Genomic DNA, 27,996 nt, shown 5'->3' on the forward strand with positions numbered 1-27,996 from the left:
CATCCCAGAAGTAACAACTAATTTTTTATCTTGTAGTTCAACATCTTTCACCCTCAATAAGTCTTCATCGTTCCCAATGAACATCAATTCAAAACATTCTCATCCATCCATTCCTTAATTTTAATCCATACACTTTTATCAATTTTTTATGTACATGCTCAATCCCTGATTCTACAGGAAAAAAAGCAGATATTGTCTGCATAAATACAGTATTGGACATCCAGTTCCATCAGGACCTTTCCCAATGATGCAATGTACACATTAAACAGCAGGGCTGAGAGTGCCGAAACTTGTGGCACACCCCTCTTCAACATCTTTATAAATGATCTGGACATATGTACAATGAGCGAGGTGATTAAATTTGTGGACAATACGAAGTTATTCAGAATAGTGAAGATGCAGAGGGATTGCGAAGATCTGCAACGTGACATAATCAGGCTCGATGAATGGGCATTGACATGGCAGATGAGGTTCAACATGGATAAGTGTAAAGTGATGCATGTCGGTAACAAAAATCTCTTGCACGAACAGGATGTCCGGGGTGGTACTTGGAGAGACCACCCAGGAAAGGGATTTGGGAGTTCTGATCAACAAGTCGATGAAGCTGTCCATGCAATGTGCGGCAGTGGCGAAAAGGGCGAACAGAATGCTAGGAATGATAAAGAAGGGGATCACGAACAGATCGGAGAAGGTTATCATGCCGCTGTACCGGGCGATGGTGCGCCCTCACCTGGAGTACTGCTTCCAGCACTGGTCGCTGTACATGAAGAAGGACACGGTACTACTTGAAAGGGTCCAGAGAAGAGCGACTAAGGGGTTGGAGGAGCTGCCGTTTAGCGAAAGATTAGAGAAACTGGGCCTCTTCTCACTCGAACAGAGGAGATTGAGAGGGGACATGATCGAAACATTCAAGGTACTGAAGGGAATAGACTTAGTAGATAAGGGCAGGTTGTTCACCCTCTCCAAGGTAGGGAGAACGAGAGGGCACTCTCTAAAGGGGATAGATTCCGTATGAATGTAAGGAAGTTCTTCTTCACCCAGAGAGTGATATGTATCTGGCGAAAGACGTAAGAAGACTTGAGGCGGTCCAGAGGAGGGTGACGAAAATGATAGGAGGCTTGCGCCAGAAGACGTATGAGGAGAGGCTGGAAGCCCTGAATATGTATACCCTAGAGGAAAGGAGAGACAGGGGAGATATGATTCAGACATTCAAGTACTTGAAGGGTATTAACGTAGAACAAAATCTTTTCCAGAGAAAGGAAAATGGTAAAACCAGAGGACATGATTTGAGGTTGAGGGGTGGTAGATTCAGGGGCAATGTTAGGAAATTCTACTTTACGGAGAGGGTGGTGGATGCCTGGAATGCGCTCAAGAGAGGTGGTAGAGAGTAAAACTGTGACTGAGTTCAAAGAAGCGTGGGATGAACTCAGAAGATTTAGAATCAGAAAATAATATTAAATATTGAACTAGGCCAGTACTGGGCAGACTTGCACGGTCTGTGTGGTTGTGTATGGCTCTTTGGTGGAGGATGGGCTGGGGAGGGCTTCAATGGCTGGGAGGGTGTAGATGGGCTGGAGTAAGTCTTAACAGAGATTTCGGCAGTTGGAACCCAAGCACAGTACCGGGTAAAGCTTTGGATTCTTGCCCAGAAATAGCTAAGAAGAAAAAAATAAAAAAAATTTAAATTGAATCAGGTTGGGCAGACTGGATGGACCATTCGGGTCTTTATCTGCCGTCATCTACTATGATAGAAAACTGGAACACTCATCTTCCTATAATACCATTCTCTCCTCTGCTATAGATACCCTCACTCATCCCACTCCATGTTTCATAAGGAGCACCAAACCTCATGAGCCCTAAAAATCACTACCTAAGTTCATGTGCCAGGTCTGCTGAACATCTTTAGCTCAAATCCCACACTCATGTCATCTTCATCCACTTCAAATTCTTCTGACTTCTATCCAGACTGCTCTTTCACTTACCAAACAAGATTACTTCACCCATCTGACCTTGTCGACCCTGACATTCTGCTCAAATGCCTCAATTCCATTGGCATTTCTGGACAAGTACTAACCTGGTTCATAGGTTTCCTAAAAAACTGCACCTACCAGGTCCACTGCGACGGAACCTTCTCCCAACCTTGGTGCAATCCCAGCGGAGTTCCATAGGGCTCCCCTCTCTCTCCATCTCTATTCAACGTCTACATGGTACCTTTAGGACATATGCTATCTGACTTAAAACTGAAATATTTCATATATGCAGATGACATTACAATTATTATCCCCATAACCTCACTGACATATGAAACTGAACTATTCACCTCATCCATTCTCACTAAGGTAGAGCAATGGACCACACAATTCAGACTAAAATTGAATCCTGAAAAAAACCAAGCTCTTCCTGGCAAGCCCTAACCACAAGCTAACGAATATCTCCTTGAAACTAAACGGGCTTATTTACCCAATAAACCCTACCATCAAAGTCCTTGGAGTCATCCTGGACCGATGCCTGACCTTTGAAGACCATACCAATGCTCAGGTCAAAAAATGCTGTAGCACCCTCTGGAAACTCCGTACCATCAAACACTATTTTGACTTCCTCTCCTTTCACTTGGTAGTCCAATCTCTAATCCTAAGCACTCTGGATTACTGCAATATCATTTACCTGGGATCCTTTAAGAAGATCACTAAGCGCCTGAGACTCATACAGAATACTGCCGTCCGTCTCATCTATGGCCTAAAAAAGTCAGATCATATAAGCCCGTTCTACAGAAAACTTCACTGGTTGCCGATGGAGGCAAGGGTCACCTTCAAATTTGCCTGCCTCTGCTTCAAAACCCTAACAGGTTCAACCCAATCTACATGTCACACCACTTTGTATTCCCAAGCTCCACTTGCACACGCAATGCCTATCTCTTTGCCTTCCCCTCCCTAAAGGGCTGCATCTACAAGAGATTCCTTGATAGAACACTGTCATTCCAAGCAGGCAAATTGAATAAATGCCTAACCACCCTCATCTCAAACACCCCTCCTACCAATCCTTTAGGAAATCAATTAAAACCTATCTGTTTGATAAATTTCTCTGATTCCTTCTGACCTTGTTGTACCTCAGAAATACTTATTGCATCCCTGACAACAATGTAATTTGAAATTATTCTTTGAAACTTTCTCTGTAACATTGCCTCTGAAATACTTATTGCACCCCTGACACCAATGTAATTCGAAACTACTCTCTGTAACATCGGTGTCTATGCACAGTCTCTTCCTCTGTAAACCGCTCTGAACTGTTTGTGGTACTTGCGGTATACAAAAATAAAGTTATTATTATTATTATTTGTACTGGCATATAAGTGGCTCTTGCAGCCATAAGGGCTATTGGGGTGGTAGAAAAGTGGGTCTAGGGCAGGGGTCTCAAAGTCCCTCCTTGAGGGCCGCAATCCAGTCGGGTTTTCAGGATTTCCTCAATGAATATGCATGAGATGTATTTGCATGCACTGCTTTCATTGTATGCTAATAGATCTCATGCATATTAATTGGGGAAATCCTAAAAACCTGACTGGATTGCGGCCCTCGAGGAGGGACTTTGAGACCCCTGGTCTAGGGAATTCTGGAGGTGGTTTGGGGGGCTCATCATGACCTATAAGGGAGCTGTAGGGAGGAGAAGACATGGCACCCTTTTTGTGAAGTTCACAGCAGTGCCCTGTATGGTACCCCACTATTTAGGTGGCATGTCTGGGTGTGCAGTCCATCACTTTACAGACCCCTCCCACGTCCAATAGGGCTTGGACTTGGACGGAAAGTTGGATGGAAATGTGGTATAAAGATGGATGATTTAGTGGCTTGAACGATCAGATCGGCAGGACGTATAATTAGATGATTTTCGAAAGTAAAAAAAAGTTGGATGTATCTTTCGAAAATGTGTCTTAGGCTCTTTTTAACTTTGGACGACTTGCGATATGGACATAAATGGACTTAGACGTCCCTTTCGACTATGCCCCTCCACTTATTTAAAATTTCACAATATACATAATACACATAACATCATTACATTCATAAAGTGCAAACTAAAGTGCTGTGTATACTTATAAATGGTTGTGATCTCAGACCTGCCATCAATTTCATTTAATTTCGCCTCAGTCTGTTGAAGAGAGTCATTTTTCTGTAAGACTAACAGAAAAAAGTTTTTTAGTCCTTCAATTACTCACAATGGTTGTTTTCACAGTCCATTGCAGTCTTACCACTCAGAAATTTTTTTGTCCGGATTACTTTTCTTAAGTGCAGCCAAGCCCCAGTTCAAAAATAAAGTGCTCAGTGTTCAGTGCTTGTAAACCACATCCATTTAAAACTTTTTTCTCCTAAAGCCTTACTGCTTCTAAATTCATGATCTGGTAGCAGTAAGGCTTCAGGAGAAAAAAGTTTTAAATGGATGTGGTTCATAAGCACTGAACACTGAGAACTTTATTTTTGAACTGGGACTTGGCTGCACTTAACAAGAAAAGTAATCCGGACAAAATAAATTTCTGAGTGGTAAGACTACAATGCTATTTCTGAGTGGTAAGACTACTCTATGTTATTGAGATTTTTTTTTTTTTTTGGGGGGGGGGCAGAGATTTAAACTGCACTGGTGTTATCTCTTGGGGTCTTGGGTGAGAGGTGGTCTTCAGGTGATGGATCTTCTTTCGTACAATCAGGCTTATATTTTGCGGCATATTAGCAACTGGGTGCTAGGTATGGATCAATATACGGATATCGCTCTAGAGCAGTGTTCTTCAACCTTTTTACACCTATGGACTGGCGGAAATAAAATAATTATTTCGTGGACCAGCAAAATACTAAGACTGAAATTTTTTTTAAAAACCCAGCGTTGCCCCGTCCCTGTGAGCTCGGTCCCACAAACCATCTGATCCCATCTGCACAAGCCTGAAAATAGTTATGATTTTATATTGAACATATTTTATTAAAGTATAAAAAGAAACAATATTCTGTACAATTGTCATTTTATAAATACAAATAATTCAGGGCAAGGATCAACAAAACCCCCCATCTCCCCTTCCCTTCACATATATCCCCTCTACTATCAAGAAAACTGAATAAGCCAAATTATTACAGAATGCTACACAGAAATATCATGCTAACAGAATATTGCAGTCACACATGACAGGAATAGAGTTAGAGGAGTGCAACTAGGGCAACTGCCCCTGGTCAGAGAGAACCCTAAGCCAGCTTGAAGCTAAAGAAGCACTGCCTGGGCTATGCACCCCCCAGTTATGTCTAACATCAGCTCTAGCAGGATACATATTTCAAATCTGATATATTCTAATCACAAGATAGAAATAAAATTATTTTTTTCTACCTTTTGTTGTCTCTGGTTCTGCTTTCATTGTCTTTTCACTCTCTTCTATCCAGCGTCTGCCCTCTGTCTCTTCAATCCAGCATTTGCCCCTTCCATCCACTGTCTGCCCTCTCCCCCTTCCATATGGTATCTGCCTTCTTTCTATGCCCCTCTCCCCTTTCCATCCAGCCTGTGCCCCATTGCTTCTTTTTACATGATTCATTCTGCTCTCTTCATTTTTATCTCTCCTACACCAGATCTAGCATCTTTGTCCCTCTCTCCTTATTTCTCATCTGACCCCTTTCCCAGCATTGATCTCTTTCTACTTTCTCATTTCTCTGTCTCTCCCCTTTCCCTCATCTGATCTCTCCATTCCAACCTGACTCCTTCCCCTCCTCTAATCTCCCTGTCAGCTGTTTCCTTCCTATTTTCCTCCTCCCATCCAGCAGTACCCCTTCTCCCTTTACTCTTCCCTTTATCCAACAGTAACTCTCTTCCCTTCCCTTTTCCTTCTCCCCTGTCTAGCAGTACCCCCTTCCCCTCCCTTGTCCAGGAGTACCCCTTTCCTCCTTCCCTCTCTAGCAAATGTTTCCTCTATTTAGGCTAGCGGCAGCTCTGTGTGCTTTTAACTTCGGCACCCAGCTGCCCCTAAGCAGTAGTTTAGCTGAGGTTTCATGAGGCAACCTCGGGGCCTTTGGTAGGCCAGCCCACATCGCATCATCGAAGCAGGCCAGCTTAGCAAAGACCCCAAGGCTGTCTCATGAAACCATGGCTAAATTACTGCTTAAGGGCAGCTGTGTGCCGAAGATAAAAGCACACAGAGCTGCTGCTGCTGGTCTGGGGGTGCGAAGACAGGAGGCATAGGTGGCAGGAGTCCCGGCATATGCGATGGAAGGCAGGAGTCCTGGAGAAGGCAGGAGTCCCGGCATAATGATGGCAACAGGAAGTTGCAAGTCAGCTGACGCCGGCAACTTTAGTTGTGGCGGGGACTCGAATCCTTCACGGACAGGCAAGATTTTTTTTACGGACCGGCGGTTGAAGAACACTGCTCTAGAGTGTGATTATTTCTACCCCATTCATTTCGTGTTTTTGTTGCATGCTCGTGTAGCTCAGTTGCCCCGACGGTGTCGGCATAGTATCATGCTTCGGCCTCTTTGGGCAGTATTGCGACAGGTGCTTCCCCTCTGGAAACAGCATCCACATGTTACTATACTGTTACCTTTAGTGGGGAATCAATCTTTTTTTCTGGGTATGGGTCCTTCAGTTTTTGATTGCTGGAAGGCTAGTGGGGTGTGCCAGATAGCGCATGTGTTAAGGGAGGATGGGGTGCTCCTCTCTTGTGCGGAATTAATGCAGAAGGATGTTCCACAACTTAGGGTACACTGCCCGTTGTCAAGTGGGGCATTACGTGAGGTTTCTCCCTCCTACTTCACTTGCTTGGGAATTTGGGGATCATTTTTGTGCTTTCTTGGAGGTGGACCTGGAAACTAGCATCTGTTTCATATTTTTATAAGCATCTCTGTGCACTCTGGGAGCCCCATGATTTTTCTGCTATCACGCAGTTATGGCAGAGGGACTTGCATAGGAACATGGGTTGGGATACTTTGCTTAAAGCGCTCTGGCAAATGCCTGGCTTGGTATATAGTGCTGAGCTTCAGGAGTGTCTTTATCATACTTTGTTGCGGGCTTATGCCTCTCAAAGTCAAGTGCATCATATGGGGCGTGTTGATACTCAGCTTTGCAAAAAATGCTCTGCCGGGGGCATACCTATTTTAATGGGTTGTGGACTTGCATGCTTATCCAGGGCTTTTGAACAGATATGGCCTTGTTTTTGAGGGGGCTCCTACATACCCCAATAACTGTCTGCATTTTCTATGCTATTCTCTCAGTTCTCTATGATGTTAATGCTTAACTCTTCTGAAAAAAATGTTTCTTGGTAAATGTTATATATTGGGAAAGAAGCGTATATTAAACCATTGGGTGTCTGATGACCCACCTTCCATATGGTACTGGAGAAATAGATTACATGAACTGATAGGATGGGAGGCTCGAATGGCTGCTCATTCTTGCAGCTGCAGTCAGGCTTTTGGTAAGGTTTGGACCCCTTAGTTACATATCTTAGATCCTCGTTGTAGGAGTCAAGTCCTGAACAGAGTTCAATTGAATGCGCACCTACCAGGAGTAGCTCTGTTGTGATGGTATACTTGCACAATTGGAGGGAGGGTAGGGGAGGGGGGGGGTTTGGTTGGTCATGGCCATGGGGGTACAAAGAGTACTGTCCCTCATAGGAGTTGGGATCTTTGCATTGAAAAGATTGTACTGTTTGTTGTTGGTTGGTTGTTTGATCTAATAAAAATTTTTTTTATTAATAATAATAATAATAAGATTATATTGTGTGTACATGAAAAATGGATGGAAGAAATTTCATTACAATTAGTACTATTATTATGGGGGTGGAGTCTGGGGCAGAGTTTGTGTGAGTCTAGGGTGGAGCTTGGGCGGGGAACTTGGTTGGTATTTGTTAGGCTTAGGGGGTACTTGGCTTGATGAAGCTGAGAAACACTGATCTACACTTCTCCCTCCGTATTTACGGTTTCAGCACTCGTGGTTTCGCTTAGTCACGATTTTCCGCATGCTGACTCCACCCACCCAAATTACATCATGATTAAAGTTCCTTTTCTTTTACTGTACTGATAAAAAAGTTTAGTTTACCAAAATTCACTCTGAAAATTGCTGCTTCCATGCTTTCTCCCACAAAATCGATGGTTCAAATCTTTCACCCTGAAAACTGCTGCTTCCCAGCTTCCCAGTGTGCACAGAGAAAAATGCTGCTTCCCAGCATCCATAGAGAGAAATGCTGTTTCCCAGCATGCATGGAGAAAATCACAATTACCCTGAAAATCGCTGGGGATCTTTGGGAATCGCCTGCTAAAAACCCTAACAGCTTTGGGAATCGCTGCTTGCCTGCCATAAGCCCTAAAATATCTGGGATATTGCCTCTCCTTGTTGAGAAAACAATATTGAACTTTTATTTTTACACTGAGATTATTACTGTACACTACTGTATTGTGCAATAAATATTGTTATTCCCCCAAAATTGCAAATCTCAAAAGTAATACATAGTGGCTGTTTCCAAAAATCACGAATAACTATTGAAAAGTTATTCGTGGTTTCAATAGTAAAAACTCTGGTTGTTTCCAAAAACCGCGAATAACATAAAAAAGTTATTCTTAGTTTTTCCCATATTCACGGCTATGTTCCGCCCATATCCACCGCGAATACAGAGAGAGAAGTGTATTGCATAATGGTAGTCAGGTGTGATGTGGCTAGAGCATGGAGGAGCCCAACATTTTAACGCAGAACTTTCCTATGTACTAAGCCCATATGTAATGCAGCAGTAAAATCATGCATTTTCTTTTTATTTGCAGATTGTGTGCTATGTCATTAGCATGTGGCAACTGCTAATAAATAACATGGGAGCACTTACTTCCTATTTAGAAAATACTAGTGTACTAATCAAACCCAATAACTGGATAATACTTCCATAACTATTCCCTGTCCATGATACACCCCTCCAAAAATATAAAAAAATAATGGGGGCCCTATTACTAAGGCGCGCCAGCCATTTTAGCGCGCTAAACGCTAACGAGTCCATTATATTCTATGGACGTGTTAGCGTTTAGCACACGCTAATATTTAGCGCATCTTAGTAAAAGGACCCCAATGTGTAGTTAGCATTTGGAAAAGGGGAAATTAGCTTAATACAATTTAACAAATTCTATGGTAAATGTTTTCATGCCACATTAAGCATGCTTTAGGGTTTAATGCCCTTTAGTGAAAGGAGCCCTAATTTGTATTGAAGTTCTTTTTTTTTATTATAAATCTTTATTCATTTTTAAAACTTTCAACAAGTGTAACATAAGATACAATCATTTTATACTTTAACATCACTTGATATACCATCAAATTCTAACTCACATCAAATATCCCCCTCCCTTATAAGCAACAATTGTTCTTAAGCATAAGAAATCTTAAAGTATTTCCACCCCCTTCCCCACCCTGGAGGTGTATGAAGAAAGGGAGAAAATAATATTCATTCTGTACAATATTTTGTTAATGGCTCTCAAACAAAATTTCTTAAAATGCCCCTGATGTATGGCTATTACCATTTCCATTTTAAAGATTTGGCATAATAAATTCCACCAAAAATTATAATTCAGCCGATCCCAATTTTTCCAATTTTTCATAATTTGCTGTATGGCAACCCCTGTCATGATAAGCAAAAGTTTATTATTATTAGAAGAGATTTGACACTTGGCTCTCATAGAAATGCCAAATAGCACAGTGCAAGTTTATCCAAGTTTCCAAGTTTATTATAAAATTTGATTTATCACCTATTCAAAATTCTAAGCGATGTACAATTAATAAAAAAATACAGAGTTAGGGGAAACAGACATAACTAACAAAAACTAATTCTACTAAACATATTAAAATTCAACATATGCATACAAAGTCAAACATAAGGAGAGTTAGAGAAGAAATACAATTAGGCTGTAAAAGAAACAATTAAGGTAAAAAAACATTGGGAAAGGGAAGAGACATATCATTAAAAAATTGTGGATAAGTTAAAGGCATAAGAAATTCATTTAATCCTTGAATGCATCTTTAAAAAGAAAACCCTTAAGTTTGCTTTTAAATTTTTCCAAAACCCTTTCTTCTCTTAAATAAATTGGAAGGGCATTCCAAGCTTGAGGGGCTGTAACTGAGAAGATAGATTGCCGCCATGTATTAATAACTTTTAGAGAAGGAATGACCAATAAATGTTGGTCATTCGACCTTAGTAATCTAGATGGAGTATAAGGAATTAAAACTTTATAAATAAAAGCTGGGGTTTTAAATGTCAAAGACTTAAAAGTAAGCAAGCATAATTTGTACATTATACGATGAGCAACTGGAAGCCAGTGTGCCTTCTCAAGTAAGGGGGTCACATGATCAAACTTTTTAGCCTTCTCAATAAGTTTGATTGAAGCATTCTGAATAATTTATAAGCGTCTAATTTCTTTATGAGCTAGTCCTTTAAACAGGGCATTACAATAGTCAATTTTAGAAATGACCAGAGAATGAACCAGTATATTCAGGGATTTTGGACATAAAAATTTCGACACTGAGCGAATTTTGCAGAGTCTATAAAAAGTAGATTTAACAACATAACTAACATGATCGTGATAGGTTAATTTATCATCAAAGATAATCCCGAGAAACCTGATCTTGTGAATCAACTTCAAAGAAATGCCTTTAATAGTGATTGGAGATGAGAGTGTATGACTGTCTTTCCAAGGAAAAAGCATGATATTTATTTTATTAATATTAAGTGCCAATCTATTGGAATCGAGCCACTGATGAATCTGTTCAAGTTTTCCATTTATAGCTGATATTTCAAGGGAACTGTTGGGGTCAAGAAGATGTAAAAGCTGAATGTCGTCCGCATAAGCAAATACGGAGAAACCAATAGATTGACACAGGGTCATGAGAGGTGCAAGAAAAATATTAAATAGAAGAGGAGAGAGAATCGATCCCTGCAGAATTCCAAAAGGTACTGAAAAACTTTCAGAGGTTGTATTATTGAAGAAGACAGTAGAAGAGCTATCATCAAAGTAGGATTTAAACCAAAGCAAAACCTGATCTGAAATACCGATAGATTGAAGTCTATCTAATAAAAGAGTGTGGTCAATAGTATCAAAAGCTGATGAAAGGTTGATTGAAATAAAAAGAACAGATGTATGATGGTCTAGGTAATAAAGTATGGAAGTTGTCATGCCTATTAGAGAATGTTCCGTAGAATTATATTGTCTAAAACCTGTTTGGTTTGGGTGTAAGACATTTGTTTTTTCTACATATTCTGAAATTTGATTAAATACAATCTTTGCTAAGTAGGGTATGTTTGCAATGGGCCTATAATTTGATTTTTCTTCAGAGCTAATTTTTGGATCTTTCATAATGGGACGAATGGTTGCTTTTTTCCATGCTAAAGGCATAATGCTTTGCTGCAGACTTTCTTTAATTAAGGTAAGTATTAAGAGACCAAAAATTGCAAAGTATCTCTTAAGAATGAAGGGAGGAATTACTGCAACTTGCGTTCCTTTGGTGTTGATAGTTTTCATAAGAGATTCAAACTCTTTAAGATTAGGAAGATTAAAGTGTGAACATTTTGAAGACAGAAATAGTCCAGGCTCCTGATCCATAGCAAGAATCAAATATTTTGTCGTTGTTAAATTTTTCCTTATATTGTTAACCTTCTCTGTAAACAGGTAGCAAGTTCTTGCGCTGTGAGTACGGAATTAGAAATGTAAGTTTGTTTTTTAAATGTGGGAGTAACCGCTTTTAAAATGGCATAGAGCGTAGAAACATTTTTGGCTTTAAGAATTTGATTTGAATAGTATTTCATTTTTGCTTGGTTTACTTTTCCTTGGTTTATTTTTCCTTTGTACATGTTAGATTGGGCTTTAAATTTATCAAAATTTGATTGGTTCTTATCTTTTCTCCAACTATCGAAGTTGCTTTTTGATTAGACTTAGTTCTGCTGTAAACCAGGGATTAGACCTCTTTCTTGCCAAAATGAATTTTGTTTGAATCGGAACCAATTTGTCTAATAGACGCTTAGTGGAAGTGTTCCATTGATATAATGCCACCAGATTTTCCAGTAGATTATTCACTTGGCCCCAAATGGATTTCCAAAAACTAAGGGCTCCTTATATCAAGCTGCGCTAGCAGGGTTAACGCATGCGACTTTTCATCATGCGTTAACCTCTGCACGGCCAAAAACTATCGCCTGCTCAAGAGGAGGTGGTAGTGGCTAGCGCGGCTGGCGGTTTAGCATGGCTTGATAAAAGGAGCCCTAAGTATCAATGGATAATAGAATAGTAAATGATCTAATGTCCCAACTTCGAGATGACAGTGCCATCATCTATTAGACTTAAAGCTATCTAATTTCTTTAAATGAACTGGGGTCTAAACTGTTCTATGTGACAAAAAAACCCAGGTTTGTCTCATAGATGCCGACGCCGTACATCTCATCCTCCAAGCCCAAATTCGTGGCCATTGAGAAGCAGTAATTTGATGCTTTATCTCAATGCTCCAAATGTCTCGTAGACCAAACTTTGGTTTCTTATTCAAAAATCCAGATATTAATTTATACCACTGAGCGGCCTGGTGTCCCAGGCAGTGTTCCCTCTAAGCGGGCGGGTGTTGTGAGCAAAATTTTTTCACTGTGAGCTAAAAATATCGGGCGCCAGCAAGTTATGAGCCAAATAAATATGTTGTCAAAGTTGCTGATACATGAGGACGAGGTATTCAAAGGAATTTTAGGCCTACACGCTAAATTAAATAACGTTAAATAATATTTTTAAGAACACAAAACAACGCATTAATTCTTGAAAGTACAAAATTCTTTATTTTTTTTTTTTACCAGAAAAACTCAAATTTATTTTAAAACAGCTGTCACTAACACTACCAAGATTATCAGGGGGGACTGGGAGGGAGGGGAAATCTAATTTGAGGCAAACTGTTTTAATTTTTCAGAGATTGTTATAACATGTACTCCAAGCATTAGAAAATATAGCGAAAATGTTATTTTTTTGCATTATAATGTTCTTTTGCCAAAAATCAACTGACATCCATCTGCCTTCTGCTCTCTCTCCCTTCTTCTCACTTCCATCATCTGTCCCCTTCTCTCTCTCTCTCATCTCCTCCATTCCATCATCTGCCCCTTCTCTCTCTCTCTCTCTCTCCCCCCCCCCCAACTTCCATCATCTGCCCCCCTTCCCCTCACCTTTGTGGGTCACTTTCTTTCCCCTGAGGGTGGCTCATGTCACAGGGGAAGCTTTGGCCGAGCAGAACCGCTTGATTGACAGTGGAACTTACTTGATTGATGTCGATGCTGGGGCCCGTTGCCGTTTGAAGGAAAAAAAAAAAAGGTGGAAAAAAGGAACCTGTAAAGGCGAGAGGAAGGGAAACCTCCAGGACAGCTGCTTTTTGCCCTCCTTCAGCGGCCCAAGAGTTCAGACCAGCAGCGGCAGCTCTGTATGCTTTTAACTTCGGCACAGAGCTGCCCCTAATCAATAGTTTAGCGCGGTTTCATGAGGCAGCCTCGGGGCCTTTGATAGCCGGCCCGCTTCGATGATGCGATGTGGGCCGGCCTAGCAAAGGCCCCGAGGCTGCCTTATGAAACCGCGCTAAACTATTGATTAGGGGCAGCTCTGTGCCGAAGTTAAAAGCATACACAGCTGCCGCTGCTGGTCTGGAGGTGCGGAGACAAGGCAGGAGGCAAACGCGGTGGAAGGCAGGAGTCCCGGCGAAGGCAGGAGTCCCGGCACAGCGACTGCAACAGGAAGTTGCAAGTCAGCTGACGCCGGCCTTTCGTTGCGGCGGGGACCGAATCCTTCGCGGACCGGCAAGATTTTGTTTGCGGACCGGCGGTTGAAGAACTGTGCTCTACACTGTGTGCGCTGTGACGAGAAACTTGTGCGCTGCGAGGTAATATTTTGTGCGCCTGCGCACCCCAGCGCAGCTTAGCGGGAACTCAGAAGTCCACCTGAAAACTTAAGACCGGCAAGCTATATTGATTTTTAAGATTTTTCCACTCAGGGAACCCCTCCTGAATGGCCTGCTTCAACTGCAACCATCTATAAATTTGTGATTTGTTAAGACCAAATTTATGTTGCAATTGTGAAAAGTCAAGCAGCTTACCATCAAATATAACATCATCCAAAGTACGTATACCTGCCTTCATCCAGTGTTTCCAGATGACCTTAAACTCACCAATTTGAATCTTGGAGTTTAGCCAGAGGGTCTGACACGTGGATTTATAGATTGGAATAGGTGTTAAATTATTGATAAATTTTAAAGTTTGCCACATGTCTACTAAAATTGTTTTTATACAGCTTAGGCATCTTGATACTTAGAATGTGATCTAAACGCAGTGGAGACATGAATTGCCATTCCAACCATAACCAATCTGGGAGATTTTTCTATGATCTCAGGGAGGATCCAGTACATACCCTGACACATAATATAGGCTTGATGGTACCTATAAAAGTTGGGAAAATTTATCCCACCCTCTTCAATTGGTTTTTGTAGAGATACCAAGGCAATTCTTGCTGCTTTCCCCAGCCAAATCAATTGTAAAAAGACCCCTGTAAAAAACTGGCAACATACTCATTTGGTAACAAACCACAGGCAGAATCATAAGAACATAAGAACATAAGCAGTGCCTCCGCCGGGTCAGACCATAGGTCCATCCCGCCCAGCAGTCCGCTCCTGCGGCGGCCCAAACAGGTCACGACCTGTCCAAATCACCAGAAGGGGCCCCCATGCCACCTTGGTTTCCTATTGAGTCCTATCTTCCCATCAAAGTCCTAGCCCTCCGGTCTTGCACATGCACGACCTGGTCGGGTTTCTATACTTATTTTCTGGTTAGTTTTCTCAGTATCCCACGATCCCTTTATCCCTCAGGAATCCGTCCAGTCTCTGTTTGAATCCCTGTACCGTACTCTGCCCAATCACGTCCTCCGGTAGCGCATTCCAAGTGTCCACGACCCTTTGGGTGAAAAAAAACTTCCTTGCATTCGTTTTGAACCTATCTCCCCTCAGTTTCTCCGAATGCCCCCTCGTACCTGTTGTCCCCTTCAGCCTGAAGAATCTGTCCCTATCCACCCTCTCTATGCCCCTCATGATCTTGAAGGTCTCTATCATATCACCCCTGAGCCTCCTTTTTTCCAGAGAGAAGAGCCCCAGCCTATCCAACCTCTCGGCATATGGGCAGTGTTCCAGCCCTCTTACCAGTTTCGTTGCTCTCCTTTGGACTCTCTCGAGTACCGCCATGTCCTTCTTGAGGTACGGCGACCAATATTGAACGCAATATTCCAGATGCGGACGCACCATCGCTCGATAACTGTTTGGACTCTCCCCCACTAAGACAGATATAATGGGTTCCAATGCTCACACATTTCAGTGACCTTCAGCAATAAAGATTTTTCATTTACTTTCATAGTTTCTTCCAGTGTACTTTTTATCCAAATACTGTCACAAACACTCCTCAGAGCGTAGCTCCACAGTGACAAAAACTGAGATTCTGGCGTGTCCCCTATAAAAGGGGTATCTTCCGGACTTTTAGTCAGCCCTAGGTGAATGCCTAGGCTTGGGAAGCAAGGGTAAATATTGGCTCTAAGTTATTACCACTCAGACAGCGTTCTTAAATAAAGAATCAAAGTTTTATTCTGACCTTGGTGGTCCCAAAAAGGTGAAACATAAAAGGCAAATATTGGCAAACAAATTCAGTTGTAAAAAGGAAAATAAAAATACACAAGCAAAAATCCCATATAGGTTTATCTTGCCAGAGTTCTTGCACTCTGATTCAGCAATATATTTTATAATGGTATTCCAACATAACTCAAACTTCCTCTCAGCATTATTTGTTAGAGGCATGAAACATAGATAACTTCCAGCAGTCAGGTAAAGGTCTAAACGAATTTGTGCCACAGAAAATGTTAGAAACTTTGTTTGGCAGGAAGCCCCAGCACAGCTTTGCAAAGAACCCCGGTCTCTCCAGCTACCTCCAGGAAGGCAAGGCAGCTATGTGAGATTAGGTGATTAGCTGCCAAAAAACGGTAGCCACAGTATGTTTGCAAAACTACAAACAAACTCATTCACACAGTTCTCAGGTTCTATAACTTCAACCTTTACTTTTAGGAAAAATCAGTTGCCAGCATTCAGGTAAGTAAATTTCTGAAACCAAACTAATAGTTAGCTCCAAAGGCAAACCGCAAATTCTTCAGGCATTTTTTGCACAAAAGGAAAGGCAAAAAAAACACACTCACTGCCTGGTTCAATTTGTGTCCATAAGATCTATCTCAGTGGTCTCAAACACGCGGCCCGGGGGCCACATGCGGCCTGCCAGGTACTATTTTGAGGCCCTCAGTATGTCTATCATAATCACAAAAGTAAAATAAAACAATTTCTTGATCATATGTCTCTTTAGCTATAAATGACAATATTATTATTAAGACTTAGCCAAAAGGAAAGATTTATAAACTATAAAGAGTTTTACCTCATGCAAAATTGTAAATTCTTTAATAACACATGAACTATTTTTTCAGAGGTCCTCCAAGTACCTACAAATCCAAAATGTGGCCCTGCAAAGGGTTTGAGTTTGAGACCACTGATCTATCTGGTTCTCAAGTACAGGACCAGCAACTTGTACCTCCATGCTTTCCACACAATCAGGAATCTGGAAGTCTGAGGTGGGGAGGATTTCTTCCACCTCCTGCATGGGCCAATCTGGCACTTCTAGCTATGCTTCATGGCTCCACAGCTCCTGCACTGCCTTGGGCTGCAGAAGTGACTCCCCTTAGTCACTTGCTCCTCCTCCTGCTGCTTGCTTCAGCCTGCTCTTAAACAGCTCAGAACCAATCCCCTTCAGCCTGTAGAGGGGATGGGCTTTGGTTCCCTTTGGTTCCAAAGCAGCCTTTCCCTGCCTGGGTTTTCTAGGTGCAGCTAGTTTCTCCGTGGCTTTTCTAGCTACCTTATAGACTGGAGGCTGCTGTTGCCAGTCTGCCTGCCTTTGCTCCAGATAACTATTGCTCTGATCATAGGGGCAAGGGAGGTCAGCCTCAAGTTGGTCCCAAGAATCAATCTGGTCAGCTCTTCTGCACCGGATCCTATTAGGGGCAAAACTAGTGCTGGTGCTAGGTTTGTAACAATACCTAAATATTTTATACTCTCTTCCTTCCAAAGAAAAGGGAAAGTATCAAATAATCCTTTTGTACAATATACATTTAGTGGAAGAACCTCTGATTTGCTTTAGTTTATTTTGGAACCAGAGAATTTTCCAAATCTATCAATCAGATCCAGTATATGTGAAAGGGTGGTTTCAGGATTCCTCAAATGAAGCAATATGTCATCTGCATAAGCAGAGACCTTGTATTCCCGACCTGTATAAGGAATACCCTGAATTTCCTTTGCCAGTGAATAGCCAATAGCAAGGGTTCCAGTACAATATCAAAAAGCAAAGGGGATAATGGACACCCTTGTCTAACTCCCCTCTCCAGACGAAAACACTCTGAAAAATTATTATTAATGTATAATTTTGCATAAGGGGAACTATACAAAGTTTGAATCATTTGTATAAATCCAGAACCAATACCAAACCAATCCATTGCTTGATACATGAAGGTCCATTCTACCCTATCAAAGGCCTTCTCTGCATCCAAGGATACAGAGAAAGCCGGATCTTTCATAGTTTTGTTAGATTTAACATGTGAAAAGCCAGTCTGGTGGTGTTTGATGAATGTCTCTGAGCAATGAAACCCTTTTGGAGCATACCAATAATATAGGGGAGAGCCTTGGCCAAGCGCAAAGCCAATAACTTAGCCAGAAGTTTTCCATCTACATTAATTAAAGAAATAGGCCTGTAATTTGAAACCAACGTAGGATCTTTATTTGGCTTTGGCAAAACTATAGTTAAAGATTCTGCTATAGTACCTGTAATACAACCTTTAGTCAGTTGAGCCTGATATAAATTTAATAGATGAGGTAATAGGGTAATTTGAAATGATTTATAAAACTCTACAGTGAACCCATCACCACCTGGAGCGGATCCAACTCTAAGGGACTTCAACACTATTTGCAGTTCTTTCATTGATATAGGCGCCTCAAGAGTTCCTTTTATATGCTCGGGAATTTTAGGCCCCTTAATTAACTTCAAGAACTCTAAACCCTCAAGTTCTTTATTTGAATAAAGCTCAGGAAAATATAAAGCTTTATAATATTTCAAATATTGTTTTAAGATAGTTCCAATTTGAGAATGAGTTTCCCCATTTCATCTGTGATAGCCACAATTTTTACTTTCCTTTTTTTAGTTTTAAGATAATTAGCTAATACTCTTCCCGCTTTATTTGAGTTTCCATAATACAGAGCCTGATGAGAAAACAACTCTTTCCTAGCCATTTGAGAGATCTCATTATATCTGTATTTAGCTCTTAAGAGGGCCTGCAAAGTATTTTGTTCCCATTTCAAGGCCAATTGTGACTCTAAGTCCTTAATCTTTTGTTCCAAATTAGAGAATTCCAATTTAAGTTGTTTCCTAACATGTGCCGAATATGAGATAATTTGCCATCTCATGGCAGTTCTGAAAGCATAAAAATAAATGTAAACAAGAAAGGATGTCAAATAAATCAGTATCAAAGAAAACACACCCTCAATGTGCTCAAGATTTCGTATCAGATCTTCTCTAAAAGGGAGAAAAGACCTCAGGCCCAGATTCTCTAAAAGTGCGTCCCGATTTTAGGCAGCTGTAGGCGTCCTACAGCTGTCTAATCAGCCAATCGGGATGCACGTTTTTAAAAAAAACAAAATGCTCCCCAGGCAGGCCGCCTATATTGAAGGCGAGGCCCTGATTCTGTATAGGACGCCCGGGAGAGGCGTCCTATTCAGAATCGGCCTAAACTAAACCCCGATTCTGTAACCGGCGTCCATATTACAGACGCGGGTTAGAGAATCGGGTTAGATTAGACACGGCCCGCTACACTTATCGCGGCAAGGGATCTCTCTGCTGCTATAAGTATAGCGGGCCACAGCCTGTCCGATCGGATGCCCCCCCCCAACACTACCGACCGACCGACCGCCCCCCCCGACACTACCGACCGCCCCCCCCCGACACTACTGATGCTGGCAGGAGAGTGTCCAATCCCTCCTGCCCGAAGACGGCACCCCCCCCTCCTGCCCGAAGACGGCACATCCCCCCCCTCCTGCCCGAAGACTGAACACCACCCCCCGGCGCTAACAACCCCCAAACTAACCTGTTCTTCGGGCCAGACGGTTCTTTCCTGTCTAGCCGGTAAGCCCGCCTCGTCGAAATGAGGCGGGCTCGCCCCTTCCCGGCCCATCCCGCCGAAGCCTAAGGCCTGATTGGCCCAGGCTCTAGAAGCCTGGACCAATCAGGCCTTAGGCATAGCGGGTCCGCCCATCCCCACTTGGCCAATCAGACCTTAGACTTAGTGGGGATGGGCGGACCCGCTATGCCTAAGGCCTGATTGGTCCAGGCTTCTAGAGCCTGGGCCAATCAGGCCTTAGGCTTCGGCGGGATGGGCCGGGAAGGGGCGAGCCCGCCTCATTTCGACGAGGCGGGCTTACCGGCTAGACGGGAAAGAACCGTCTGGCCCGAAGAACAGGTTAGTTTGGGGGTTGTTAGCGCCGGGGGGTGGTGTGCAGTCTTCGGGCAGGAGGGGGGGGGTGCGCCGTCTTCGGGCAGGAGGGGGGGGGGTGCGCCGTCTTCGGGCAGGAGGGGGGGGTGCGCCGTCTTCGGGCAGGAGGGGGGGGTGCGCCGTCTTCGGGCAGGAGGGATTGGGCACTCTCCTGCCAGCATCAGTAGTGTCGGGGTGGGAGGGAGATCGGTAATGTCGGGGGGGGGGGGCATCCGATCGGACAGGCCGCGGCCCGCTATACTTATAGCGGCAGAGAGATCCCTTGCCGCGATAAGAATAGCAGCTGTGTCTACTTACAATGTAGACCAGCATTTTGCTGGCCTACATTTTTAAGGTTTCTTCCTCTACTAGGGAGACGCGTAGGGCCACCTAGGTTCGCCTAAGGCCCTTAGGCGAGCTTAGGCGTCTTGCGGGTCTCCCTAGGCTCCCGGAGGTGCCTTCAGGCCTGCCTGGGGAGCATTTTTTTTTTTTAAAACGTGCATCCCGATTGGCTGATTAGACAGCTGTAAGACGCCTACAGCTGCCTAAAATCGGGACGCACTTTTTGAGAATCTGGGCCTCAGTGTCCAATAGGGGCTCTCAAAATAACTACCCACATAGACAAGCTGGTTTCAAATAGAACCTGAAGCCAGCAGACACATCCTTGGTCAAAAAACTCCCAAAAAGAATGAAGACGCAATTTCAGAATCACTTTCCAAAAAAACCAGTCTGTTTCAATAATAATATCAGTCTTATCAATCTTTATAATGAAATCACTTATCTGAAAAACGCTGTCTTCTCAATGTCTTTTCATTTCTTGTGATTTCATTGTAAAGATTGATAAGACTGATATTATTATTGAAACAGACTGGTTTTTTTTGGAAAGTGATTCTGAAATTGCGTCTTCATTCTTTTTGGGAGTTTTTTGACCAAGGATGTGCCTGACTGCTTCAAGTTCTATTTGAAACCAGCTTGTCTATGTGGGTAGTTATTTTGAGAGCCCCTATTGGACACTGAAGTCTTTTCTCCCTTTTAGAGAAGATCTGATATGAAATCTTGAGCACATTGAGGGTGTGTTTTCTTTGATACTGAGCTCTGAAAGCATCCCATAGTATTTCTTTTTTTTTAATCTTTATTCATTTTTAAACCCCATACAAATAACCATAAATATATCACTTAATAATCAACAATGATACATATAATATTCTCTTATCTCCCCCCTCCCCACCCTTATCTATCATATAATCAATACTTATACAACATGTAACAATAAAAATACCCTCCCTCCCACCCCATAATTGAACTTCTAAATTTAAGGGAAACAAGATTTTTCTAATCATTACAATACTTTGTTAATGGCTCCCAAATATCTTGAAATTTCCTGAAACAACCCTGTTGTATTGCAATAAGTCTCTCCATTTTATAAATATGACATAAGGAGTTCCACCAAAAATTATAATTTAATCTATTCCAATTTTTCCAATTATATGTAATTTGTTGAATGGCAACCTCAGTCATTATAAGTAATAATTTGTTATTTGTAGATATCTGACTTTTTGCTCTCATTGCCATACCAAACAGCACAGTATGATAGTATTTCTAATGAGATTTCCTCTGAGGCACTGATTTGAAAATATCCATTCATTTTTAATTGAAATTCTTCAATAAAGTTGGAATCTGCAAGCAATGTATTGAACCTCCATACAGGTCTGACAAAAGAATAGAATCTATGCCAGCTTTGGTTACCCGTTGAACTAATTGATCTGATAGAAATATATAACCTATTCTTGAAAATGACTTATGAACCTGGGGGCAAAAGGAAAACTCCCGAGCATTAAAATGGAGAATGTGCCAGATATCTTTTAATCCACAGGATTGAACTAAATTATCCAATCCCATTGATTTCAAAATCCTACTGGGTTGTTTATCCAACAATGGATCCATAACAGCATTGAAGTCCCCAGCTACCACTAGATTAGAGGCAGCCAATGGCAGAAGTACCTATTGAAGAGTCTTAATAAATTCTGCTTGATTCGATTTAGGGGCATAGACACAAAACAGCGTCAGAGCATGTTTCCCCAAGGTCATCGAAACCTGAACCCACCTTCCTGAAGGATCTGCAGAAATAAAATGAAATACAGCTGGACATTTCTTATGGACTAAAATAGCCACTCCCACTTTCTTACCCACAGCCGGCGCAAAAAAACACTGCTTGACCCACTCTCTTTCTAGTTTCATAGATTCCCCCAGTCAAATGAGTTTCTTGCTGCTTTAAAAAATTGAGTGTTTTATTCCTCTTGACAGGATGATTGAGGCCATTAACATTTAAAGAAAATAATTTAAAATTCATTGCAAAATTTCAAAGAAGAGAACCCTAAATAATATATCACGCAAATATACCAAATACATCAGGCAAATACACCCTATATTCAATACACATCCTAAACCCCTTAAAAAACCCTTTTCTCCCCAATTCCCTACCCCCCTTATCATACAATTGCTTGAAGACATATATATTTAGACTAGCAGCCATATTCATCCCCCAAGCAACCTAACTCATTACGTCCCCTTATATAATTACAATTAATCAACCCCTATAAACTAAAAATTTTATGAATACTGAAATAAATAGATAAATATTTTCTAAGAAGTAGACAAATAATTAATAGAATATAACATAAATACATTCCCTACCTACGTGGAAATTCATTAATGAAATTACTCAAACAAATATATTTAAATAAAATAACCAAAAATGACCTTTTCTTTTTATTTCTTTCCACTTTTTTCCTTTCCTATTTAAGTTTTATTATATGGATTCTGCAATTTATGATTAAATTTATTCCTTTCTTTCAGAAATTACATGGATAATAATTGAAAAAATAAAGAGTCAGAAAATTACTGATATAACTACCAAAAAATATAAACTGACTTCACTTGAATGAGCGACCTGTCTATGGAGGGTGATCAAAAATTTGTTAATTGCTCAGAGACATGAAACTCTGTAAGGAATGTTAAAAAAACCCCTAGTAGTGGTAAAGAGTTCACATTCCAGTCATTGCAACTGCTTCAAATAATGATCACACTCCAAGCCAAGGTCTTGAATAAATAAATAAATATTAAAGTCTTTCAAAACACTCATAAAAAATTGTTTGGTGTTCTTTCTTCTTATAGCTCATAAAGCAAACATCACTCTTGTAAATTGACTGTAATGCTTTAACTTATCTTGTAGAAAATCCAGGGGTCCCAACGTGGCCCTGTTTCGATTCCTGCTTCAGGAGACCCAGTTTTGAATGTTATAGGAATCCCTTAAAGCAATTAGTAACTGTTGTAAGTTGGTGCTGTACAAACACACCACTGCTGGTTCTAATTGTTCCAACTGCCAGTAGTTGCTATCTCTGTGCTGAGACAGAAAGCCAGCCTTGTTACTTTGTTGTTGTTTTTTTGAATTAAAACTGTTTGCCATATGCGGAGTACCTGACGTTTAGTATCATTAATACACCAGTGAATTGGAGTACTATGTAGGGTCTTCCCTGTTTGGGGAGCCATGCCAGGGTCATGTGCCACCAGTCGGCGGTCCCCGAATTGTCCTCGTGGGCCCAACTGGGTGAAAGTTTTGAGGGAGATTTAGGCAGTTGGAACCCAAGCACAGTACCGGGTAGAGCTTTGGATTCTTGCCCAGAAATAGCTAAGAAGAAAAAAATTAAATTGAATCAGGTTGGGCAGATTGGATGGACCATTCAGGTCTTTATCTGCCATCATCTACTATGATACAAATCTGTCTTTAATTTTATTCCTGTCTTCTATCTTCCCCACTAATCATATGTCAGAAACTGAAATTAAATTTATAGGCATGTCTCCATGTTAACCAGACTCCTCAATTCTTTCCTGTAAATGGACCCATTGCAAATTGCATGAATTTCATTTTAGCAAACAAAAAACTAACTAGATCATATAGATGTAAGTATAAACCTGAAAGAAATGAATTGGAAAAAGATTAGTTGACTCCAAAGCAATCAGGCCACTGTCAGCACTAGGTACCACTTATCTCACACATCACACAATAATAATAGAGAAAGGCAGGAGAGACAAAGAAACTGATGACAACCAACAGCAGGAGGCACAGTACCACCAGGACAGCAAAATGATGACTGGAGATCCATAAAGGAGCCTCTCTGTCTATCCTGCATCAGCATTGTAATCTTGAAGAACTCATATGCACAATTTGGGAAGGGAGCCTGTCTTGAAGACACAAAGTTTATATGGGCAAAAAAACAAGGACAGATAATAACATTGAAACAGTTTCAATATCACAAAAAATGTACTCTGTTCAAACAGCCCTCAAAAAGCATTGGATGGAGAGAAAGTTATGCAGTTTTCTTTACTGGGTTATACAGCCTTTTTCCTGTCTCTGTTATGACTTTCCCATGGCAGCAACAAGCGTCGACCACTCAAGCATCTCTGACTCTTAGATTGCTGTCTCTCATAGCTTTAGCTTCCAGCATCAGCGGCGATGCAGCAGAAACACAAACAGGAAGTCCCACGTCATTATGCCTCCCCGGAAACTCTCAACAGGTCCTCTTCCTCTTGCAGTCTCCCCACAACCAGCAAGCCACACTGCACCAGACGGGCTTGCCAAAGCGCCCGATGCCAGGTGATGTCCAACCAACAAAAGAGCAAAGAAGTTCTCAGAGCCGCCAATAGCCCCCAAGCAGTAAGTATTGGTGAGATTAGCAAACATCCAGTCTTGTTATTATTTTCAAAGGAGGCACAGACTATGTTTATGCTTGATGCCTTTCAGTCTCTGTAGCCTAGCCCCTCACACAGCCTCACGTGCACAGTTCGCCCCACGGCTTGCCAGGGATCCCTGCGGGAGATGTCATAGGGCACAAGGAAGAGAAAGCAGTGGCAGCAGAGGGCCCAGCAAATGAACTTGCGGCACACACAGGTATCTCAAAAGTACCATATGGAACGAAAGTGGTAAAAAGGGTGGCGGCCTCACACACAGACTGAGCAATGATTCGCTTACTCTTAATGCTCTTTAGAACACAGTTCCATTCCATAAGCACTCAACAAGCATTCGCTGCTTACCGTAGGCCACGCTGCCAGCTCCGCCCACCTCCCCCACCATCACTAACCTTCCCCTGATGTAACTTAGTGGGCTGGAACTTCCTTTTCAGATATCAAATTCTCTCCAATCGGAATGCTTATTTGAATGAAACCCCCCCCCCAAAACAACTGTTCTTGTGGCTCTATAACAGTTAAAACACCGGAGACAGTTGAAACATCCAATTCCATATAGTAAAATAAATATTTTCAAAACATTAAACATTAAAATTCCTCCTTAAATCTCCACATTCAGAAAAAAATTAATAAATAAAGATTCAATTACAGTTGACAGGATTATCCACTCAGTCCATCAGTGTTTCTTGTTGGGACAAAAACTCCTTCAGGTTTTCAGGGTCTTCAAACTGGTAAAATTTATCTTTGTAAGTGATACTCATTAGAGTACGGTAATAAAGCCCATATTTTGCCCCAGTTGTAGAAATTGTTTACAAAGCAGCACTGTCTCACTTGCATAATCTGGGATGAACATAAGTTTTGAATCCTTGTAAGATAGATTTTTTGTTTCTTTTGCCACCCTTAGGATCTCTAAAACGTACTGGAAGCACAGTAGGCATAAAATTATTGGCCTAGGTCTTGCCTGGTCATGAGATCTCCTTCCCGGGATCCTATGTGCCCTTTCTATTTCAAGTGGCACTTTTAAACTGAGAGGAAGTATTTTTGGAATTACTTCCTCCAAAAAGAAGTCATATTTCTTTCTTCTGCCCCCTCCTTTAGACCCAGGATTCTTACATTATGTCTTCTTTACCTGTTCTCAAAGTCTGTCATCTGCTTTTCTATTGCTTTTAGGATCATATGGTCCACTTTACATTGCTGCTGCTCTTGTTCTACTTTCTCCACTCTGATCTCCATCTGATCCATTCTGTTGGTAACCATATCCATTTTGTTATTCATATTTGCCATTTCTTCCTTCATCCCAGCCATCTGTTCTGTAACTTCCTTTAGAGCTAGTATGATATTTCTCAGCTCCTCCAATAATTCAACCATGTTTAAGGCAACTACAGTCAGAGGAGTCTTGACAGGGGTAGGTGGGTCTTCTTTTAGTTTTTTTGCCTTCCCAGTAGATTTTGCAGCAGTTTCAGGCTTAAATTGTTTAGTTGAAGCCATTAGTTGAAATTTTTCCAGATTATCTGTCTTAAAAGGAGAAAAATTGTAAAGCTGCAAACCAACAAAGGGAGCCCAGGGAAGGGAGCTCAACAGCTACACAGCCATTTCATACGTCTCCAAGTTCCAGAATCCATATTGAAGTTCTTTTGATCAGTGTTTATTAGTTAAAACCTAAAATCACAAGCCCTACAAATAATATAAAATAACTAACCATCTGAAATAACTTCAGCAGTATCTAAGGAGTTGCATAAATATGTATTGTTTAGCTATCAACAGTATTTATCTCTCTGAACTTAACTGGGCCTGATACAACTAAATAACTGTACATTGTATCAGTTAGGAAGGAACATTTGTACAAACCATCAAAAGATGTTATGAAACACAAAAAACTTGGAATAAACTGAAACTGAAAAGATAAACATATTAAAGTGAACATCATATAACAAGAAAAAATACACTTCAAATTTTCATTGCTTCATTAATTTGTTAAATATGACCAAAAATCAGTTACCTTTTGGTACCAAGGAAGGAGAGGAGTATCTTTAAAAATTTTTTCAAAGTTTAATGGAAGAATGTGAATGTTTTCAATAGATGACAGCAGTGGTATAGCCTTATAGAAGGAGTTCTTGGTGACAGTCATATCTTTGGTCAATCCTTTCATGAAGAAATACACAAATCTATTGGGGTAAGTTCGAGCTGCAGATTCTATAGCACATACCACTGTTGAGGAAGGTTCCAGGTTCTCTGTTGTCTCAGCAAAAAAGATACCAATATCTGGTTCAATAACATCTTTTATTGTCATCTGCTGGTAGAAGAAGTTGTGCAGTGTCCATGAAGACTTTTTGTTCATCCAGAAGACAGCAGAACAAGTAAATATGAAAAAAAACAGAAGTGGAAATTGTATCCATGGTTTCATGATTGACTTTTGGAATAAGTGCTGTAGAACCTATTTAAATAAGAGAAAAAAAGGTGATCTAACTTTGGAAATAAATTTTTTTTGTTTGCTTTTTAATTCTTTATTGATTTTCCAAACATTAACAGTGCAATACACAAGTATATAAACATATAATAAATCAAGAAAAGCACATTCATCTTACAGGCATACATGAGCAACCATTTTATCCCTCCCACCCACCCACCCACCCAATGACTAACCAATAAAAACACAAATACATAGATTCTTTCAATAACGTTTCCCTATTTAAAATAGTAATGTAAACCAACCCTCCTCCCACCCATCCTGGATGTATATACTCAAAGGGATAAGATTAAGATAGAAATAGCCCCCCCTCACCATTCCCTGGATATGTGTGGAAATAAACAAAAATTAAAGGCAAAAAACAACTATAATGAAGTAATAAAGACATCAATGGGTCCCAAACCAGTTTAAATAAATTACTATGCCCCAACATGTCAGCATTCATTTTTTCATACCTATAGCTGGAGCATAAATTCGCCCACCAAAAAGGAAAATTGAGGCAATCATAATTTTTCCAGTTACGAGTTACCATCTGCATAGCTATCCCAGTCATAATTAGGAAAAGCCAGCATTTATAGCAGTCTATGGGGGGCTCAATATGCAATAATGTTCCACATATGACTACCTCATATGCCAATGGAATTGATGATTCCAGTATGGTATTCATCTGTCCCCATATTGATTTTCAAAAGTTGAGTATCAAAGGACATTAGAACAACAGATGATCCAATGTCCCAGTGTCTAGATGACAGTGCCAGCATCTATTAGATTTAGAACTGTCTAACTTTTGTAACCTAACGGGGGTCCAAAAAGATATATGTAACAAAAAAATCATGTTTGTCTCATAGATGCTGACACTATACATCTCATCCTCCAAGTCCAAATTCATGGCTATTGAGACGCAGAAATATACTGCTTTATCTCAATGCTCCAAATGTCTCTAAGACTAGATTTTGGTTTTTTATTCAAGAATTCAGATATTAATTTATACCACTGGGCAGCCTGATGTCCTAGGAAATCTGTCTGGAAGCATAGGACTTGCAAGCAATAATGATTTTGTAGATTTCGTCAATCAGGGAACCCCTTCTGAATGGCTTGCTTCAACTACAACCACTTATAATTTTGAGACTTTGAAATACCGAATGATTGTTGCAGTCGTGAAAAATCAAGCATTTTCCCATTTGATAAAACATCATCTAGTGTATGTACACCAGCCTG

The 27,996-nt window shown here is 41.0% G+C and overlaps 1 protein-coding gene across 1 annotated transcript in view; it reads right to left on the reverse strand.

Annotated features, from left to right (window-relative positions):
• Positions 1 to 27,996, reverse strand: part of LOC117366382 (alpha-1,4-N-acetylglucosaminyltransferase-like) — a 144,275-nt gene that overhangs the window by 12,464 nt on the left and 103,815 nt on the right. The window contains exon 2 of the mRNA XM_033957671.1: positions 26,311 to 26,745. Within this exon, the coding sequence (XP_033813562.1) occupies positions 26,311 to 26,715 (405 nt within the window). The 5' untranslated portion in view covers positions 26,716 to 26,745. The remainder of the gene's footprint in view (positions 1 to 26,310; positions 26,746 to 27,996) is intronic.

This window comes from Geotrypetes seraphini, chromosome 9 (genome assembly GCF_902459505.1).
Source record: "Geotrypetes seraphini chromosome 9, aGeoSer1.1, whole genome shotgun sequence".
In the NCBI taxonomy this organism is placed as follows: domain Eukaryota; kingdom Metazoa; phylum Chordata; class Amphibia; order Gymnophiona; family Dermophiidae; genus Geotrypetes; species Geotrypetes seraphini.